Source organism: Taeniopygia guttata, chromosome 25, assembly GCF_048771995.1.
Source record: "Taeniopygia guttata chromosome 25, bTaeGut7.mat, whole genome shotgun sequence".
Lineage (NCBI taxonomy): Eukaryota > Metazoa > Chordata > Aves > Passeriformes > Estrildidae > Taeniopygia > Taeniopygia guttata.
The window spans coordinates 5,470,757-5,485,388 of NC_133050.1; the positions used below are offsets into that span (position 1 = coordinate 5,470,757).

The 14,632-nt window shown below is 56.2% G+C and overlaps 1 protein-coding gene across 1 annotated transcript in view; it reads left to right on the forward strand.

Annotated features, from left to right (window-relative positions):
• The first annotated feature begins 15 nt into the window (after nt 1-15).
• The window catches only part of MEX3A (mex-3 RNA binding family member A), a 29,096-nt gene continuing 14,479 nt past the window's right edge, over nt 16-14,632 (forward strand). Inside the window, exon 1 of the mRNA XM_030291699.4 lies at nt 16-6,057. Coding sequence (XP_030147559.3) covers nt 4,221-6,057 — 1,837 coding nt within the window. The 5' untranslated portion in view covers nt 16-4,220. The remainder of the gene's footprint in view (nt 6,058-14,632) is intronic.

Here is a 14,632-nt window from a genome sequence, read left to right on the forward strand (position 1 = left end):
TGATGTTCTATAAATTGAAATCAGGAATTATCTGCTTGCAGAGGATGGGATTCCAACGGGAGGAAAACGTGTTCCTTGGAAAATTAGCAGAATGTATAAGCAGCAGGAATAAGGGGAGAGTGTGACCTTGAAATCGAACACCCCCTTTTGATCCCAGACCTAAAATTATCCAGATTTCAGTAGAAGTTTCTACAGCAGTCTTAGCTCAGTTTTTAAAAACAAACCCCTCGTGACTAGAAGTCCAGACCCTCCACGTTACGAACACAACCAAGTCTGCCAAGGGTGCAGCACCCGATCCCAGCGCCAGATTGTCCCTGTAGCTTAGCACCCATCTGCAGCCAATATGCTGAGCTCTTAACAGAATTGAGGGGTTTTAAAACCTGGTCTTCTGGGCCTGATCCCATGGACCTGGGCTCACCAAAACCAATGGACTTCAAGGAGCTTTGGATCAAGCTTTGCGCTAATTTACTTATCTCATAGAACAGCTTAATTAACAAATGTTTGCAAAGCACTTCAGGATCCTTCCACGGACAGTGAGACTCCTCTTGCTGCCAGTCCCACTGACAAAGCAAAGAGGTTTAAAGTCAACAGGCAGCAGATGAATTGTATGGACACAGATGGGGATGGAGGGACATCCCGGGTGGGTCGGCCACCACGGAGTCCCCCCTGAACCTTGTGGTACAGGGAATGGCCAGCATGTGGGCTCAGAGTGAAAGGGAGCCCTTACAGCTTCCCAGCATTTGGGATGCTTCTATTTCATGTGCAGCTGAGCTGTTCTTGAAATGAACTGTGCAGGGACAGGGAGATGATGTCTCAAAGCACTCGTGGCGATGGTATCCCAGCTTGAGCTTTCTACCTCAGGATAGTCTATGATTCTGTGCAAGAAGAAAATGAAGAAAAGCCTAAAAATGGTGTCCTGGTTCCAAGCAGGTGTTTGCTCCCCCTGTCCTCCCCACCACCAGCTCATCCCCTCAGTCTATGGGATGTGGGATGCTTCCACAGCATTAAACCTTTCCTAGCAGCTGCCACCTTTCCTCCAGACTTGGGTCATGTTGGTGGCAAAGGGATGCAGCACTGGGAAGTGCCAAATTCGGCTTCACACTGATGACACAAATTCATCCAGAAAGTTTCTTTCTGCGTTAGCTCTTGATGGTGACTCTAAGTCGCTGTTTTGCCTAAGGACAGGCTGCTGGCACCTCCTCAGTCAATGTCAGCTTTATTCCTGCCTCCCACAGAACTTTCTGTCACCAGCCGTGGTGCCCGGCCACCCCTCCCCGATGGCTCTGGCACCGGCAGCAGCTGCAGTTTGCAGTTTTTCCCTTTTCTTTGATCGTTCTGCAGCCTCGGGAAGGGGCATGTGATGCCTCTGCCTGATCCGGACCTCTCTGCTCCGAGGGCTCTGCCACCGTCCCTGGCTTTAATTAATACTTTTTTCCCCCCCTGACAGTAATTCGGGGATGTGGACTTTAAAACATTTGGAAATACCCACTTTTTAACTAGAAACACTGCGTTTCTGCCAAAACCTCGGCAGGGGTGCTCGCTGAGTGGATATAGCTGTGCAGAGACTACACCCATGGTGAAATCCTCACTTGCAATCCAGCACTACCTGCCCCCCAAAAATAACCTTTTACCTCTCTATCCAGGGAGCTGGGAGTGATCCAGCCCTCAACAGCTCCGTGATGTGAGCCCCTCTGACCTACTCCAGCTCATGGAGCTGGCTCAGGCCACCTGGCAGAGCTAACTTTAACCTGAATTACTCCTGAAATCCAGCTTCCCCAGAGGCAGCGATGCCAGACGGGAGGTAAGATCATTCCCAAGCAGCTGCTATCACTGGGAAGAGGATCAAAGTCTTGGTTGTAGCCCAGCTACGCCCCCAAAATATTGTATGAACTGAGAGATGCTGCTATCAGGGACCCATCAGGATTAGTCACTGCCCATGTTGCCAATTCCTGTGTTTTTTCTAGGAGCGTTTCTGGTTGCCTTAAATTCCCAGCTCTGTGAGTCATGTGAATCTGTGTGAGTATAAATTTTTGGTTTTTTAAAGTAAGTTTCTAGACCTTATGGCTGTGCAGAATAGCAAGGTGATGTAACCAGAGTGAAATCTGACAGCCCCAGGAGAAGGCAAATGAAAAGGAACTCAATTTTCAAATTTTTTTTTTTTTTCTTTGCATCACACAAACTTTTTAGTCAGTTTGGTGATTTCAGGGTCTGGCTCACGCTGCTGGAACGCTCAGAGCTGGATGTCCACAGTTTTTCCCTTTTTTCCTTTCACTTTCTGATTTCCAGGGAAACTTTCTTCTCCTGAGACCTCCATGACAGAACTTAATATGGAGGTAGAAGCAAAACCATGTCCCTAAAATGACGTGCTGCCTCCAGAGCAGGCATTGCTACCAGCCTCATGCATGGGATCCAACCTGGACAAGTGAAAAGTCCATAATTCACAGGGCAGAACACCATAGCTCCCACCAGCAGCACATGGGCACGCACACAATCCTCACCCACACTGGGAGCACCCCTGCATGGGGACATGTGTGCACACAAATGCCTCAGACACAAACACGTGTGGTTTGTGGGCATGTTTCAGTGTACATAATCCTGTGTGTTTGCACCTGTAACACGCACTTACACAGACACACACGTGGGTTTCACCTGGTTGTAAAGCGTGGAGTGAGCCACAGCCAGCAGGTGTGTGCAAGAGAACCAGCAGCGTGTGTGTGAGCCTCCAGGTGCATTAAATGCACATTTTTGGCCATTTAATGGGGCACACCCAGCCGTGTACCTGTGGTAAAAGTTGCCATGGGATGTGTGTGTGCACCCTATGGAGCCACCATCCATCACATCCCAATACAAAGAGACAACTCTTAGAAGAAGGAATATCCCAAACTGCCACGAAAGGAAACATCCCAAACTGCCACTCTCAGGAGTCCCATCACTACACAACGGTGCAAAAGGAAATAAAACCTAATTCAGGACACTGTTCTACAGCCATGACCAAAATGAGCTGCATGAAGCACAGCAGTGGGTGGGTTCTCCTGCCCTTAGCTTTACTTTTTTTTGTGCACACCTACAGCACAACCACCACAAGCTCTAACCCACAGCAGCGCAGAGGGGATCTGCCCCTCTGGTTGGTGTCCCAGCATCTCCCTGAGTTTGTACTACGCATCAGGAAACCTGCGTGCCAAAATCAAACTGAGAGCAAAAATTTCCCTTCCCAAAGTGCCTGGGCACATTCACAGGGAGAGCTCCAGCAGCACCTTACCGGCTGAGTCAGTGGATGAGCCATCTCCTTGTGCTGGGCGCCCCATCTGCCGAGTTTAGCCGCAGCTGAGATCTTCTGCTGGTACACCCAGAAAGGGGAGGTGGGGGGAAAGAAAAAACCTTCCTGTGAGGATCCCAAAGAGAGCAAATCATACAGGATACAGTGGGGGGTGGAAAGGTCCAGCCCCGGTGACGAGGCACCGGTGCCACCACCCCCAGCCCTCGCTGCAGCCGCTGCCATGGCCGGAGCTGCAGCGCGATGTGGCTCGGCGGGAGCCTCGCATCCCTCTGCATTGTCCCTCTCCAGTGCGAGCTCCGGCAATCTCATTTCATGGGAGACATCTGGTTTGATTCAAAGAGAAGAAAGGGGCGAGGGGAGAACCGCGCGCTCCCAGCTCGCCCAGCCCGGCTGGTTGGGAGCTGGGGAGCAATTGTCAATGCTTCCCTCGGAGCTGAACCCTCCTCATTTCAATGAGAAAGGCCAGCCCAGGGAGCAGGGCTGTCCCACGGCCCCCCCAGCATTCCCCGGCTACAGGAGGGGGCTTTGCTGGGGCACCGAGCCAAGGCTGGGGAGCCGAGCCCCAGCAGCCTCACCAAGCCTTGCTGTGCCTGGAACCACTGCAAGGCCTTGGGGGGCTGGGGGGCTCCCCCTGCTTCTTTTCCATAATTCCCAGACCTGGTGGACATGCAGTATTGTCCCTCAAATGCTTGTGGCTGTGTCAGGGGTCTTCCCACTGCCAGACCAAAGTCCTCATGTTTGTGGGGAACCCTTTTGGAAGGCCATGTCCTCCTTCAGAAGGACGAAGCACTGAGCTCCTTGTCCATTGTGGGGGAGGGGGTGTCCTGCCCCATTGTGCCCCCATTCACCCCCCTGACCCTGGTGCCCTGCTAGCTGTACCCAAAGTGTCCCTGCTGAGCCGCCACTCCTCCCAGGGATCCCTGTAGTGCCTGTGCGTCTCTGGATGGATCCCAGCCCTCGACACCTCTGCAGCACCCCTCATGAGTGGGTAGCAACAGGTCCCCACACAAATCCTCCTTTGCCCATGACCCCTCCACAGTGGGGGGCACATGGTGGGCCCCCACACAGACCCCTTCCACTCATGACCTTCCATGCTGGGTGCACTCAGTGGGTCCCCTCACAGACCCCTCATTCCTGTGATCCCTCTCTGCCAGGGGTGTGCACAGGAGTCACTCATGGAACCCAGAGTGGGACCCCATGCAGGCCCTACACCCGTGTCTCCGTGGGTCCCCATGCAGCCCCTACACCCACCCGCTGCGTGGTGGGTCCCCAAGGAGCCTCCTCCTCCTGTGACACAGGGAATCCCACTGCAGCCCGCTCCACCCGTGGCACAGTGGTCCCACCACAGTCCCTTCCACCCATGGCACGGCTGATCTCCTTCCATCATCCTCCAGCCGTGTCACAGCACCTTCCCACGCGGTCCCCTCCACCGTTCACTGCACGGCTGGTCCCCTCACACCTCTGTCACCCGTGTCACAGCGTGTTACCCCCACCCCCATGCCATGGCATGTCCACCGGTGACATGGTGGATCCTCCTGCATTCCCCTCCCCTGGTGGCACCGCGTGGTCCCCCTGCAGCCCCTACACCCGTGACACAGTGTGTGCCCCTACAGCCCCTCCGCCCTCTGCACAATGTGTCTCCCCACAGCAACGCCCCCTCCGTGTCCCCGGCGGTGCCCCGCACCACAGTCCACCCGTGTCACCGTGGGTGCCCGTGCAGCCTCTCCACTCGTGTCACCGTGGGTCCCCTGGAGCCCCCTCACTGTGTCTCCCCACATCTCACACCCACTCGCGTCACCGTGGGTCCCCACATCCCCCTCCCGGTGTCACAGCGGGTGCCCCTCCCCACACCGCCCGCTCCCGCCGCCCCGCTCCCGCCGCCCCGGTGCCGCCGCCCCGGTGCCGCCGCCGCGGGCGGGGGTGCGCCGCCACCGGACTACATCCCCCATCAGCCCGCGGGCCGGGCCGCTCCCGCAGCGCCCAGCCGCCTTCAAACAAAAGAGTTTCCCCCCGCGGGGCCGCGCTCCGCTCCGCGCCCCCCGCACCCCCCGCACCCCCCGGCGGCGGCGGCCGGGGGCGGGGGCGGCGGCGGGGGGACCGCGGTGGAGGCGGCGGGCGCGGGGCTCGGGTTACACGGGAAAGGGGCTTGGCCAGGCGGGGGGCGGGGGGCGGAGGGTCCTTTTCTCTCTCTCGTTCTCTCTCTCTGCCTTTTTTTTTCCCTTCTCCCTCCCGAGCTCTTTGTGTCCCCCCCTCCCCTCCTCTCGCCCCCCCCCCCCCCAGCCCCCAGCCCCCTCCCAAGCCTTTGTTAGCCATGCCTAGCCTGGTAGTCCCAGGGATAATGGAAAGGAACGGGGGTTTCGGCGATTTAGGCTGTTTCGGTGGGAGCGGCAAAGACAGAGCGCTGCTTGAGGATGACCGGGCGCTGCAGCTCGCCCTGGACCAGCTCTGCCTGCTGGGGCTAGGCGAGCCTTCCTCCTCCTCCTCCTCCTCGGCCGTGGTGCTGGTGGAGGACAGCAACAACAACAACAATAACCCGCCGCCGCCGCCGCCGCAGCAGCCCCCGCCGCCGCCGCCGCCGCCGCAGCAGCCGCCGCCGCCGCCGCCGCCGCCGCCCCCGGCGGCCCCGAAGGGCTCGGCGGCGCCCAGCGCCGGGGCGGCGGAGCCCAAGTTGTGCGCGCTCTACAAGGAGGCCGAGCTGCGGCTCAAGAGCAGCTCCAACACCACCGAGTGCGTCCCGGTGCCCAGCTCCGAGCACGTGGCCGAGATCGTGGGACGGCAAGGTGAGCGCCGGGCCCCCGGTACCCCCCATCTCCCCCGGTGTCGCCGCTCGCCGGCCCCGGGACACTCCCCCGCGGCCGGGGGGCCCCGCCGCTCCCTCCCGCCCATTGTTCGGGGCCGGGGCCGCTCGGCCCCGCCGGGGACAAAGCCCGGGGCTCCCGGGCTGTGGGCGGGTGGCCGCGCTGCCGGCACGGAGGATTTTGGGCAGGGTGGGATGGGGGGTCTGCGGGAATGCTGCGGGGGCTTGTCCGGCTGCCGACACCGAGCCCCGCGCGCCGCTCCCCGGTTCTGCCCAAGAGCCGATCTCTGCCGCGCTCTCCTTAAGAAAAAAACTGGGAATAAGGCGGGGGAAGGGCGGGGGGTGCAGGCTGAGCCCGGCCCCGCGCCTCGGAGTCCCCCTTTGTTGGCCGGGCGGAGGGGGTGTGGTGGTGCCGGGCTCGGTCCGAGCGGCCGGTGAGCGGCTGGAGCCGAGCTCCTCCCGCCGCCCCCGGGAGCGGGGGGACCCCGGAGCTCGGGGACCCCGGAGCGGGACCCGCCGTCCCGCGTGGGCCCCCCGCAGCCGCTGCCCGCGCGCCGCCACAGTGATGCTTTTGTTCTCACGGCTCCGTTCGGAGCGAGGTGGAATGGAGGAGGGCTTTAAAAAAAATTACATCTATATATCTATATCTATCTATATATATATATCTCCATACCACACCCACTCTTAAGTCACCCCTCGCCCACCCCCACCACTCCCGGGTGTGAGGCGCGGGGCCCCGCGCCTCCCGTGGGCACTGCGGGAGTCGGGGCACGGCGCTGCTGAGAGAAGTTTTGTGTCGCTACAGAGAAAAAAAAAATAATAATAGTGCGGCTAAGTGTTGGGCTTTTTTTTTTCTCTTTCTTTCTTTCTCTGAACAAGTAACTTGACGCTCTGGAAGTGCGATGGGCAGAGCCTGCGGCTCCATGGCCAGATGCTCCCCTGTGGGTTGGGATCGAAGGGCCTGAGTAGAGGGTTTGTGGTGGGATCCGGGGGGTGATGACCCCGAGAAGGGCTGAGGTGGGCAAGGGGAAGCCACGGGGAGAGGGGCACAAATGGCTCCTTGCTGGACATCTCTGACGCTAGGACGTGCGGTTGGAACAATGGGGCCTGCGGAGGCTCTGCTCGCTCCCACCGCTGGAGCAAGGGTCCCGTTCCCACGGACCGGTCCCGGTTCTCCGGGATGGAGAGTGGGCAGGAGTCCGGGGGGTGCTGACCTCCCCAAACCTTGGGGCGTCTGCAGCCGAGGGAAGCGCTCTCGCTGTGGGGTTCACACTGGGATGGGGGCCCCTCACTGGGGAGATGGGCAGGAAGGGGTGAAGGTCTGGCCCAGGAGATGCCACTGGCCCTGATCCCGATCCTCCCGTGCTGCCTTCACCGCCGGGAGCGGAGCGCGGGCAGGGACGGTGGGGCTCAGCACCAACTCTGCGCTGCTGTGTGTGAGGCCGTGGAGAATCAGGCCCCCTTTGTTTAATAAAGTTGGGAAAGAGGATTCGGCAGGCGGAACCAAGGGGAAATGTGCCAGGGCTGTTTTCTTCCAGGATCTCACTCCTGCCCCAGACTCCTGAGAAGGGGGTGTGTGTTTCGGTGTGTTCAGAACGCAGCACGTGCCTGTTGTGTCCAGAGCGATGGAGAGGAACCTGGAGACCTGGATTTTTTTCCACCATTTTTTGTGTGTGTGAGGGTTTTCCCACATCTGGGAAGCTGAAATGTCAGTGTGCTGGAGCTGCGGGGATGCAGCTGTGGCTGTGCTCCTTTGGCTGGTGGGGCAGATGGTGCAGCCTGTGCCCCATCGTGGGGGTGGGGGGATGGATCCTGTGCTGGGGATTCCTTCAGCACAGTCCCTGTAGCTGCGGCTCTTCACTCCAGCAGAGATCATGGCCCACACTTGTTTCTAAAGGCCTGTAGGAATGTCTCCACTGTCTCCTGTGCCTTGTTTTTGTGTAGAAGGCCGAATTAAGAGGGTCTGGATCTGGGTGTGGGGCTCCCAGGGGATTGATTCCTGGACTCGCATGGATGCCTGACCAGGAATCCCAGATTGTCATCCCTTGGTAGTACCGCTCCTGTGGGGGATGGTTTTCTAGGAATATAATTGTTTTATGGGTACCTGTGAACAGGGTGATAAACATCTTGAAAAAGGGAGGGGGGAAAAAAGTAATCATGAAATAAAGATTATTTCACGGCTTTACTTGGTAACAGGGTTTAGCTTTTTCTTCAACTTATTATTTTCTGAAGAAGCATACTATCCCTTCCGATTATTTTATAATAATATCAACCATCTATGAAAGTGTTCCTCACAGGTAGGCATGGATATGAGAGGCCTGGATCTGGGCACGGCGGCCCTGGTGCACACACTTGGCCATGGGAATTCCACCTGCTATCAGGCCACCCCTCACTTTGCCCAAGGAGTGAAAAGGCACTTAAGTGTAAATAAGGCTCAATCCCGATATATTTTTATTGGGATGTCTGTAAGGGTGGCTTGTGAAGAGGTGTAATTGTGGCAGAGGGGGTGGCTTCACTCCAAGCCAGAGATGCTGCAGGAACTCAACCTGAGCTTGGCAGCTCCTGCTTTCCCCAGGAGCTGTGAACGTGCCCTGGAGGAGCCAATCGCCTGCTGGAAACCTTGTTCCAGTTTGTGCTGGGGCTGCTTTGTGTGCTGAATCTGAGCAGCGAGCCCGCCGGGCTGGGGGACTGGTTGGGATGAGGTGGTGGGCTGTGGAAAGGGTCAGTGGCAAAGAGTTGGGTGGCTGGTGGGATGTGCCAAGGGCTGCTTTGCAAACTGGAGGGCAGGAAACTGGAAAAGGAAGAATGAGGGCATGGAGTCACAAGAATCCCTTTGACTGGTGCCTAGGACCCCTGGGCACGGTTGGTATGACACCCCTTCCCTGGCTGGAGCTGGAGCCATGACCTCCACGCCTGTCCTGCTGTTGCAGTGAGGGGCAGGGGTGAGTCTCTGCCTGAGTCGGGGCTCCTGCAGGTCATCCCCCTTCCCCTGGCATGTGTGGGAACTCCAGCTGTGCTGAGTTTGGGTGACCGAACCTCCTGTGGGTGCTCCCTGGTTCTGGAGCCAGGCCAGGCCTGCGTGGCACACCAGGGTTCTTGGTGACTCTTGTATTTCTCCTCCCAGCTCGCGTTGTGGGTGTCCTGCCTGCAGCAGCCTGTGCTGGCTCTCACGGCCATGCCGATGAAATTGTGAAGACAAAGCACCGGAGGGGTTTGCAGTCGGTTTTTTAGGAGATGGTGGGACATCAAGGGATGTGGGTTGAGATGGGGTGTGGGTTCTGGGAGGAATGGAGAGTGTCTGAAGGGCGTCATGTTTTGGTTGTGCAGACAGTGAAATTAGGAAGGGGCAGAAATCGTCAGTCGCTGCGTTTCTCACCTAGAAGTGACCCGAGGTGGGTGTGGATTAGCCAGATCAAGATTTGTATCCAACTTTTCTGCCCGCTGCCACAGACAAGCTGGGCTGCTGTCAGTGGAGCCAGGGAGAGGCTTTAAGGCCAGATGTTGTGGTTAGGGAGACATGGTGCTGGTTCTTTGTGTGTCTGGTGTGTGCAGGTGTCGGGAGAAGCTGTGGGGTTGCTTTGGCTTCATGCTGCGCCCACTGCCAGATAAGACTTTCCCCGTAAGGGTTTTTGGACTCTCTAAGGATTTTTGGTCCTTCTAAGGGTTCTTGGTCTCATCACAGTAATAGCATCCATTGTCACCTGTACTCACAGAAACCCTTTGATGCAGCACCTCCCAGCCTGCTCCAACCAGCCTGTTGTCACCAGGAATGAGATTATGCGAGAGAGGATCTTAACATAAATTGCTCTTTCTTGGCAAGGCGAAGTCAAATAACAAGAGGCTCCACTAAACCCAGGTGATTGGGTTCTTTGTGTAGCTCCAAACATGCTCCAATGCTTTCAGCATTTAAAAATAGTCCGAGGAAGCCTTTTCCATTGAGGAAGTCTGATGATGGCAGCTCCCCCACCCACCCTGTGGAGGTGGATGTACGTACAGCATCCGAGGAGCAGCGAGGGGAGCAGATCTTCTTGTCTCCTTGCTTCGCCGAAATCTTGGGTGGAAAGCCACCCGATCTGGTGGGGTTTGAAGACAACCTCCGTCCGCTGCTCTGGCAGCTCGGGATGGGCCTTAAAGGGAGAGAGCTATTGCAGTGGGTGCCGGGTTGTTACAAAGTGTTAATGAGCATCGCTCGGAATTTACACCGGGGAAAAGTGCGGAGCGGGATCGACTTTGTGCTGTTTGAACTGGAGGTGGGAGGAGAAAACGGGTCTGGGAGAGAGAGAGACAAAGGGAATTTTCTAGGGATACACGCACGCTCCCCGCGCATCCACCGGGCTGGGTGCCGCGCTGACCGAGTGAACCGCTCCGCAGCGCAGCCGCCCGGAATGTAGGGCAGCGGGGATGTGCTGCCATTGGGTGGGGGCCCCGCCTTTGTCTGGCAGCCCCCTCCCCGCGGCCCCGCCGCTCGCCGTGCCCCGCTTCCCCCGCGCCCTGCCCGGCTGCGCTCGCTGCTCCGCGCACGACCGTGCCGTGCGGGGCACACCCACTCCGCGCGGGCATCGCTGCCGGGGCTGGGGGCTGCCACTTCCCAACTTTCCAGGCGGTGATTGTATGTAGCCCTTTTGGGTGTTTTGGTGGGCTATTTTTTTTTTCCTTTCTCTTTGTTGTGTTTTTGGTTTTTTTTGTTTTTTTTTTCCCATAAACAACTTTCATCACAATGTGAAAAAGCGTAAAATCGCCGCGCTGGAACAAGGCAGTTGCTGGTTTTCCTGGCATGGTGTGTTGGGTGGTGTTTTTCCCTTTCTTGTAAACACAACTTGCATCATCAGGACAATAAACCCTCCGTGTGAAGAGATTTAGTTGGTTGGTTGTGGTCCTTTTGTGTGCATTTGTGTTTTTTGACACCACTTTCATCAGGTCTTCAATGCAGCAAAACCTTACCCCACAGGCCGTCAGGAGGGTTTATTTGTGAAGTTCTTTGTGTGCTTGTCTTTTAACAAGGCTTTCATGTTAACGGGGAAAAGAATGCCCCACCTTACCCGAGGTATCTGAGGGTTGTTTGTTTTATGATCCTCTTCAATTTTATGACTACAATAGAAAAAAAGACGAAGTTCTAATTTGCCCTTAGACCCCCTTGCACCCCACTAGCAGTGCCAGAAGGGTCTGCGTGGGGTATTTGCAGGTGTAATTTGTATCTGTGCAGTGTAGCTGTGCCTTGCCGTAAATGGGAAGAGGGATAAAAAGCTTTTGTCTGTAGCGATTACTTTGTATCTGATGAAAACAAGAAATATCGGAACGTGGAGTGATTTGTGGGGTGTGTTTTCCAAAATAAAACCACAACACAGTCAATCAAACAAAAAGATCCAGCTGGGGGTTGGCTCCGGAGCTGTTTGCTGTGGCTGGTACAGCTCCTCTGGTGCTTCCAGGGTCAGGGTTGTGCTCCTGGGCTGGAGGTGCCAGTTGGTGCCAGGTGGGAGCCTCTAGACTGCATCAGGAGCAGAATATACCTGTGCAGGATCTGGCCTTGTGGCAGCACCAAGGAGAAGGTCATCAGCAGGTCTAACTCTGAATTTACACCAAAGTGAAATTATTTGCGGGATCTGCTCGGCACGCACAGCTGTGTGTGATGGTGCTGTCCTGGTGGCATTGTCACCGTGGTGCTGTGCTGGGCACATCCCTTGTCACCGTGGTGCTGTGCTGGGCACATCCCTTCCTGCTCTGATCATCCTGTGCCCCTGATGGAGCAGTGCCTGGGAGCCTCGGGGTAAACCCTGCTGAGGTCCTGTGAAAACACACTGGTTTGGGGCTGCTCGGAGGGAGAACATTTGGGATGGGCTCGTGCCAAGGAAACGACAGCTAGATCAGATGCATCCAGCACCCTCGTGTCCCTTGCGAGCAGCTGTCTTTGCTGGAGAGGTGAACCAAGCTCCTAAGAGCTTTCTCTGTTAATTTTGATGGATTCCTTGCCATGATGCAGGGGAAAGAAGAGATGAGAAGGTGGCTGTGCATCCAGATCTCCCCCTGACCCCCACCACCCATCTTGGCAATGTCTAGACTCAATTTATTTATATGTTTTCAGCCAGAGATGGCTGTTCTGCGGATTTATTCCAGTTAGCTGACTGGTCTGGGCACCAGAGGCTCTCCACTCCTCCAGGGTTTGGTCCTGTGTGGGAATGTTTGTGATGTATTGTGGTAATTTGCAAACACGTTTACTTTGAGTCAATTGGTAATCAGTGAAATTAAAGAGAAAAAAGGGTAAGGGGAGGAACTGAGCTTATAGTCTCCTTCATGAAATGCTTTGGGATCTGTATTATTGACAAAACCCAGGATAATAGAAGGTAGGCTGTGGAAACACAATGAGAAAGGGTTTAATTCTCTGTTTAATATAAAAATCTAAGTGGCAGGGATCCGTCAGGGATCGACACGCTGATGTCTGTGCTCTGTCATAACGAGGAGAACATACACCAAGTTATATATTGGTGCTGCTTTCATGGGTCTCTTTCTTCCCTTAGCTTCATTTTGACACCACCTGCTAGGCAATTCCTTCCCTTCCACCTCCCTCCCCTTTGAATAATCCCCTGAGTGAAATGCTTTGTTACATGGTGCTTTCAAATTTCAGTTATGCAGGAAGGGAAAGTGTCAAAAAAACACCCCATGCAGGACAAATTTTGTTTGGAATAAGCACATCTGGCTGGGATGTCATGGGCCACATCCTGATCCAGATGTGCTCCATCAGAAAAAGGTGATCTCAAAGCAGGCTCAGCCCCTTTTTGGTGTGCAAAGAGGTCAGGCATGGGGCTGAGATGGGCCCGGAGCCTTGGCACTAAGTGAGTAAATCACATTTAAGCCCAGCCTGGTTTTAGCTGATGTAAACCAGTGCAGCGCCCCTGGAAGTTGTGGAGTTCTCTGGATTTGGGCTGCTGATGGTTTGGCCATTGTCTGTGCCAGTTCAGAGCTGCTGGAGGCCGGGGCCGCTGAGCCTGCTGGGCTTGCTGGAGTTGGTCTAATTTCCTAGGAGGTGATTTTCTCCCGTTTTTAAGCACAGGATCCCCATCTGTCTGTCTCCACAAAGCTGGCTTTCCCGTCTGCAGGCCTGCACAGAGACCCTCCCTCCTCCTCCCCCCCTTCTCACACCACCGACTGCACCACGCGTCCTTTTGTCCGCTCCAGATCCTCCTTCCTCTCCCTCTTGCCGTGCTCTCTCCTTGCCCACCTCCCTTTTGCCATTTTGGGGTGTTTTGGCTTTGCTCCCACACACCTCATTCTCCTCCTCCCTTGGAGGGATCAGGGTGTGCCCCTCCCTCAATTTCCACCACCTTTGCTCCATCCCTACCTCCAGCTCCTGTAACGTGCTTACATTTGCCCTCATTCATGTGTATTCCTTGCCACTGCTCCCTTCCATCTGTCCCCAGCATGGAGCCCCCGTCCTTTGTCACCGCTCTGCCTGCCTGACCCTCCCTGTGGGCTGGGCGATTGTTTCCTGTCCTGCCGGGCTCAGATCATTGTCCCGCAGCTCAGAGCAGCGTGGAGCCCGAGCCCAGCCGTGCCTCACGCCTGCCTGAGGTCTTTTCAGCCCAGGAGAGCGAGCCTGGCGCTCCAGAGGCAGAGCGCGGGTCACTGCGGAATTCCACAGCGCTCCCGCAGCCTGGGCTGATGCACCAGGAGGCATTTGCAGCTTGATGCTTGCTGGGAGCACCCCTGTCTCTCCATGTGATGCTCTGGTGATATCCCTGGGGAAATGGTGGCATCTCGGTTAATCTTCCTAAGATGGAATCTCCCTCTTTGGAGAGGGAGTGAGCAGCACAGGAGGGGGCAGGGAAATGTCTGCCAGCGGTGGGTCAGGGACAGCCCACCCTGCCGTGGGTGCCAGAGGGCATGGGTGACCTCTCAGGGTTTTATCCAGCTCTCCTTGGGATGAACCTTTATTATGGATTTTGCCTGCCTGGGTTTATCCTACAGTTGAGCTGTGCCTGGCTCCATGAGGTCCTGTCCTTTGAGTTTCCTGGGAACTAATAGCACACCACTGGGTGACCGCTGGTCCATGTGGGCTGTTTGGAAACTTTACTCAACAAAGCATCATAAATGTACCTCGTGGTGCAAACTCTGGGGAGTAACCCATGAGCTACGCTGGATTTGGCAGGGGGTAGATTTGGTTTGGATTTGGGGATTTTCCCAGATCTTTCTGTGTGCCAGATCTGGCACATCCATTCCCCAGGAACATGGAATTCCTGTTTCAGAGATGGGTTTATTGCAGCAGTGCTATGATGTGGAGCTAAGAGGAAACTTTGCAGGAGCACAAGGCAGGAGACAGCTATTCCTGCTCCAGAAATGGGAAACGAGGCTCTGGGAGCTGAAGTAGCTCTGAGGAGTTAAAAATCACAGTGGAAGCTGACAGTGAAGTTCTGATTTACCAGCATGTGTCCTGTGCTGTGCCATGTGTGGTGCCTGGTGTCCGTGCAGTGCTGTGCTCTGTGCCTGTGAGGTGCCATGCCCAGTGCCAGTGCTGCAAGCACGTCTGTGCGAGCTCCACGCTGGGCACTGCTGGATGCACCCCTGAG